Source organism: Myotis myotis, unplaced genomic scaffold, assembly GCF_014108235.1.
Source record: "Myotis myotis isolate mMyoMyo1 unplaced genomic scaffold, mMyoMyo1.p scaffold_m19_p_8, whole genome shotgun sequence".
In the NCBI taxonomy this organism is placed as follows: Eukaryota; Metazoa; Chordata; class Mammalia; order Chiroptera; family Vespertilionidae; genus Myotis; species Myotis myotis.
In genome coordinates, this window is record NW_023416390.1 from 52,527,643 (window position 1) to 52,533,576 (window position 5,934).

Sequence of the window (5,934 nt, forward strand, 5' to 3'; positions counted from 1 at the left end):
TTTAAGTCTTCTACGGAGTTTTCATTTGAATTCAGTTTATTTTTTTATACAGGGCTGAAATTCAATCCAATTTAAAGTATGCATATTATAGAGATCATGACAGATATTATAAACTGGGGGAATATTTTATAATGTTGATATTATTGGTAGAAAATAATAGGTAACAAAAGAAGTTCTGATGAGTATCTAAGTAACAACTTTCCCCCCACCCCCATCCTTAGGCTTGAAGATGCAGTGGACGCCGGAGCATGCCCAGTGGCCAGAACAGCACTTTGACATCACCTCGACCACTCGGTCTCCTGCCCACAAAGTCGAAGCCTACAGAGGTCATTTGCAGCGCACCTATCAGTACGCCTGGGCGAATGATGACATCTCTGCTCTGACTGCATCCAACCTACTAAAAAAATATGCAGAGAAGTATTCTGGCATTTTGGAGGGCCCTGTGGACCGACCTGTGCTCAGCAACTACTCAGACCCACCGTCAGGACTCGTGAATGGTCGGAAAAACGAAAACGAGCCCTGGCAGCCGTCCCTGAATTCAGAAGCCGTTTATCCCATGAACTGTGTCCCGGATGTCATCACTGCCAGCAAAGCTGGAGTCAGTTCAGCCCTCCCTCCAGCAGATGTCTCTGCAAGTATAGGGAGCTCTCCTGGGGTGGCCAGCAACCTGACAGAACCCAGTTACTCCAGTAGTACCTGTGGAAGCCACACTGTACCTAGTCTTCATGCAGGGCTCCCATCTCAGGAATATGCCCCAGGATACAACGGATCTTATCTGCATTCTACGTACAGTGGCCAACCAGCACCTGCACTTCCCTCGCCTCATCCATCTCCTTTGCATAGTTCTGGGCTCCTGCAGCCACCACCACCCCCTCCTCCGCCACCAGCCCTGGTCCCAGGCTACAATGGGACTTCTAACCTCTCCAGTTACAGCTATCCCTCTGCTAGCTATCCCCCTCAGACTGCGGTGGGGTCTGGTTATAGCCCTGGGGGGGCACCCCCTCCTCCTTCAGCCTACCTGCCTTCAGGAATTCCTGCTCCCACCCCTCTGCCCCCTACCACTGTTCCTGGCTACACCTACCAGGGTCACGGTCTGACACCTATCGCACCCTCGGCCCTGACAAACAGTTCGGCGAGTTCTCTCAAGAGAAAAGCTTTCTATATGGCAGGGCAGGGTGATATGGACTCCAGTTATGGAAATTACAGCTATGGCCAACAGAGATCGACACAGAGTCCTATGTACAGAATGCCCGACAACAGCATTTCAAACTCAAATCGGGGGAATGGCTTTGACAGAAGTGCTGAAGCATCATCCTTGGCATTTAAGCCAACGAAGCAGCTCATGTCCTCTGAACAGCAGAGAAAATTCAGCAGCCAGTCCAGTAGGGCTCTGACCCCGCCTTCCTACAGTACTGCTAAAAACTCACTGGGCTCGAGATCCAGCGAGTCCTTTGGGAAGTACACGTCGCCGGTGATGAGTGAGCATGGGGACGAGCACAGGCAGCTCCTCTCTCACCCCATGCCGGGCCCTGGGCTCCGTGCAGCTACCTCATCCAACCACTCTGTGGACGAGCAACTGAAGAACACTGACTCGCACCTCATTGACCTGGTCACCAACGAGATCATCGCCCAGGGACCACCCGTGGACTGGGGCGACATAGCCGGTCTGGACCTGGTCAAGGCCGTCATTAAAGAGGAGGTTTTATGGCCAGTGCTGAGGTCCGATGCCTTCAGTGGACTGACGGCCTTACCTCGGAGCATCCTTTTATTTGGCCCTCGAGGAACAGGCAAAACATTATTGGGCAGATGCATCGCTAGTCAGCTGGGGGCCACGTTCTTCAAAATCGCTGGTTCTGGACTCGTTGCCAAGTGGTTAGGAGAAGCGGAGAAAATTATCCATGCCTCTTTCCTTGTGGCCAGGTGTCGCCAGCCCTCCGTGATCTTTGTCAGTGACATTGACCTGCTTCTCTCCTCTCAAGTGAGTGAGGAGCACAGTCCAGTCAGTCGGATGAGAACCGAATTTCTGATGCAGCTGGACACTGTACTAACTTCGGCTGAGGACCAAATCGTAGTAATTTGTGCCACCAGCAAACCCGAGGAAATAGATGAATCTCTCCGGAGGTACTTCATGAAACGACTTTTAATCCCACTTCCTGACAGCACAGCGAGGCACCAGATAATAGTACAACTGCTCTCACAGCACAATTACTGTCTCAACGAAAAGGAGTTTGCACTGCTCGCCCAGCGCACAGAAGGCTTTTCTGGACTAGACGTGGCTCATTTGTGTCAGGAAGCGGCAGTGGGCCCCCTCCACGCCATGCCGGCCACAGACCTTTCAGCCATCATGCCCAGCCAGTTGAGGCCCGTTACATATCAAGACTTTGAAAATGCTTTCTGCAAGATTCAGCCTAGCATATCTCAAAAAGAGCTTGATATGTATGTTGAATGGAACAAAATGTTTGGTTGCAGTCAGTGATAACTTCTTTTAAAAAGTGTAATGAATGTTGGCACACACACATAAAACCTGCTACATAGGGTATAGAGCCCCTTTCCAGTAGTGTTTAAATTGCAAAGGGTACTGGGGAAGATGATGATTAAGTTGCATCTTTAGAGTCAGGGTAGATTTGGAGGGGGGAAAAAATGCATCGAATGAGAGCATCCGATTTGAAAGCCCCAGATGACAGCATCTGTGGATGCTCAGTCCAGCTCACGCTAGACAACACTCACCAAGGAGCAAGGTGCAAGTGTGTTGACTTCGGAAGGACATGAACCTCGTGTGTTGATTCCATTCTGCTGTTCTCGAGATTTAGTTGCTGTCAAGTGCCTGGAGTGGTGCTTTATTTTTTTGTTTGCCTCACAATTACATTGGTGGCATGTGCTAATATAAAGAGCTTTAACTTCAAACATTAGTGGACTAAAGAGATGAACGGTTGTGTTATGACAGAAAACCAGATTTTTGCCATTTTAAGAGCAACAGTATTCCTCAATCCTGTCTGTTCTGCGGTATTAAGCTAAGAACAGGTAAAACAGGGTAACGGTAATCTGGACCTTATTTTCTGCAGTTCATTTCTTTTCATGTTCTTGTCTGCAAAAACTCAGGAAAGCGATTGTGATTTGTACAGTACCTCAAAGGAATGTGTTGAAAGCACTATGTACTGCTGAGAGTAATGGGATAGGCTCCAATGTTACTTTATATTAAAATGTATGTTTACCTCAACGATTGGAAAATAGCAAGGAAAATTACTTTGAATGTATCCAGAAAAATAGTGAAGTGTGATACAACTGAATATTTACAATTTAAAGTAGAAATGGAAGGATTTTTTTTTTTTAAAAAAAAGCTTCTTTTACAAATTATGGGGAATTAACCAGAGCAGAGTCATTCTTTATGTCAGTCACTGCAAGAGTTCTTCGTACACTGCTCCTTGATAATGAAGTGAAAATGTTCTTAAAAGTTACACTGGTTAATGGAAAGCTCCTTACTCCGTTTGTGTTAGCGTCTAGGACAGTCAGCCACGAAACCTGTGTAGGACCCTGAAAGTCACAGTACCTAAAGACTAGGACTGCATTTTACTGCATAGGTGGGAGTGGTGGTGGTTTGCAAGTTCTCTCTTAAAACTGCTGGGAACAGTGTCATTCTACTCACTAATCTAGCTTGTAGGCTTGCCGTGCTGTTTAACAGAATGCAAAGATAGCAACCAAATCAAGCAAATAACTAACTAAATAACTACAAAACACAACCGACCAACTTACATATATATATACATATATATATATCCACAAAGAGCGTCTACATCCCCTCTCCTTCTTTTGGACTCCTCTCTTGTCAGTGCAATTTTGCTTCTCATTTTAAACTCTTCTGGGCTGTAGTGTCCCCACAACGTTCATTTCTACCTCAGTTTTGTTACATTTCTCTTGGAAATTAAAGTAGAAAATTAGAAGTGGACACACACACAGGCACACACACACATACACTCTATAGCTTGCCAGACATGTCACTTTGTTTTCTTCCATCTTTTCCCATAAATCTCGTTGCCAAGTACATCAGTCTTCCTGCTTATGTCTACCTGATTCTAGCTCCCACCCCAATAGCATATGCGGCATTTTTCATAATTTCGCATTCCTCTCCTGCTCCCCACCAAGTTGTTCTTTGTCTTCCTCTGTGCTTTCTGTGCAACTTCTCACTGGTAGCTGACTGACGCCCGGCAATGCCTCTGAACAGACACAATGTAGGCTGCAGCTTTCCAAAGCCACTGCCCATGCATAAGCAGACAGCCTGGCTTTTTGAATGTATTTTTCCTTTTTTTTTTTCTTTAATTTTTTAGTCAAGAGATGCAGTAACAAAACTGTTGCAAAGCACTGGCATTTTATGTATTCCAAAAGTGATGTACATTTTTTAAAACTTTAAATAAATGCAATGGGAAGCCCCAAGAAAGTTCTTTCTGTTTTTGTTTTTGTTTGCCCTTCAAATATTTTTACTGATTTCATCCCCAATGTCAAATTCTCTGAAACACAACATAGAGAAAGCTAATGAGAACGTCATGATATTTCTGAAATTTTATGATGTTTGATCCATTACTCCTTGTTTTTATTATTTTCATATTGCTAAAAGCTGAGCATATGAATCAGAATTTAATTTACTATGATATTCCAGGAATTAAAACTGTGCTTACATATAAGTATTCCACATTAAAAAGCAGTGCCTTTCATTAAGGATACAAAAATACACCCTCTGCTTTTCACAAGTGAATAAATGCTACCATCGTATTCTGGCTCCACCCTGCACAGCCCTTATTGTAAGGAAATTCTAATATCCCCATTAACTTGTAGGTTCATATTGATCTCACTGACAAGTTTACTTTTGTATAGTACTGGCCTATTTTCTGTCTTTTAGACACTACATTTCATTTCCGCCAACATGCTGTGTTCACTTGAAAGCAACCGGCAAGTTTTGATAAATCCAGTCTTACTTAGACAACTTTGGAAAATCCAATATTGATCCATATTTTTTGTGGCTAGTAAGAGTTAATGCCAAATATATGACTGCACTGTTATGTTTTACATGCATTTACAAAACTGAAAATGAAGTCAGACATACTGGCTTTTAGCTTTAAGTGACTTAATAATTACTTTGAGATATCAATGGTCAAAAATCCATGTATTTAGGCAGAAGCTGAATTCATGTGTGAATTTCATTTAGCCTCCCGAATTCTAGGATTTGAGTTTGTAAGAAATTGGGCATGCTGAAGAAATGAAGAACTTTTGGGGGAGATAAGGCTGACCTTTGAGTAGATAGTGCTCTCCTGTGATTCTTTGATTCTACATGACAGCATTATGAGCTCTTGTATGGACTAGCCTAATAATGAGCTCTTTTCCGACTATCCCTTCTGGAGCATGGTGTGGGGGATGGGGACCGCATCCTCAGTAGTGAATGTGCACAATCAGTGATAGTACAACTGAGTAACGGGCTCCATACTCTTGGCCTCTTTTTGACTGCTAAGAATTTGGAGAAGGCTCCTAATGAAGGTAAGGAGTTAATGAGCCAGTCTAAATCCCTTCCCTTCTGGCTAAGGGATTTGAGCCCTTTCACTTAACAGCCCCTAATTCTCTTCTTCACAACTGCAATAACATTTCCAACGGGGACAAAAAGGAAGTGAAGGAAACCACTTCAGAAGGATCAATAGAAATTCAAGAGGTAGTTCATAATAACCTTATGTGTGACACAAATGGAAGTACTCTACACTTCTGGCATGCTTCTCACCAAAATATTTAGAACATTAGTGACAATATGGAAAACTGTGCTGACTGAGCTGATCAATGGAATGTGAAGGCAGTATACTTTAAGGCTATTTACTTTCACACTGAATGTTTATCTATTAGTCAGTTTGTATTCTACTCAAATGCAGATAGACGGGTATAATGTTTCCTTGTGCATTT

The 5,934-nt window shown here is 43.7% G+C and overlaps 1 protein-coding gene across 1 annotated transcript in view; it reads left to right on the forward strand.

The window, feature by feature from the left end:
• The first annotated feature begins 221 nt into the window (after positions 1 to 221).
• FIGN (fidgetin, microtubule severing factor) overlaps positions 222 to 5,934 on the forward strand; it is a 9,103-nt gene continuing 3,390 nt past the window's right edge. The window contains exon 1 of the mRNA XM_036320628.1: positions 222 to 5,934. This exon is cut by the window's right edge and continues 3,390 nt beyond it. Coding sequence (XP_036176521.1) covers positions 230 to 2,476 — 2,247 coding nt within the window. The 5' untranslated portion in view covers positions 222 to 229 and the 3' untranslated portion in view covers positions 2,477 to 5,934.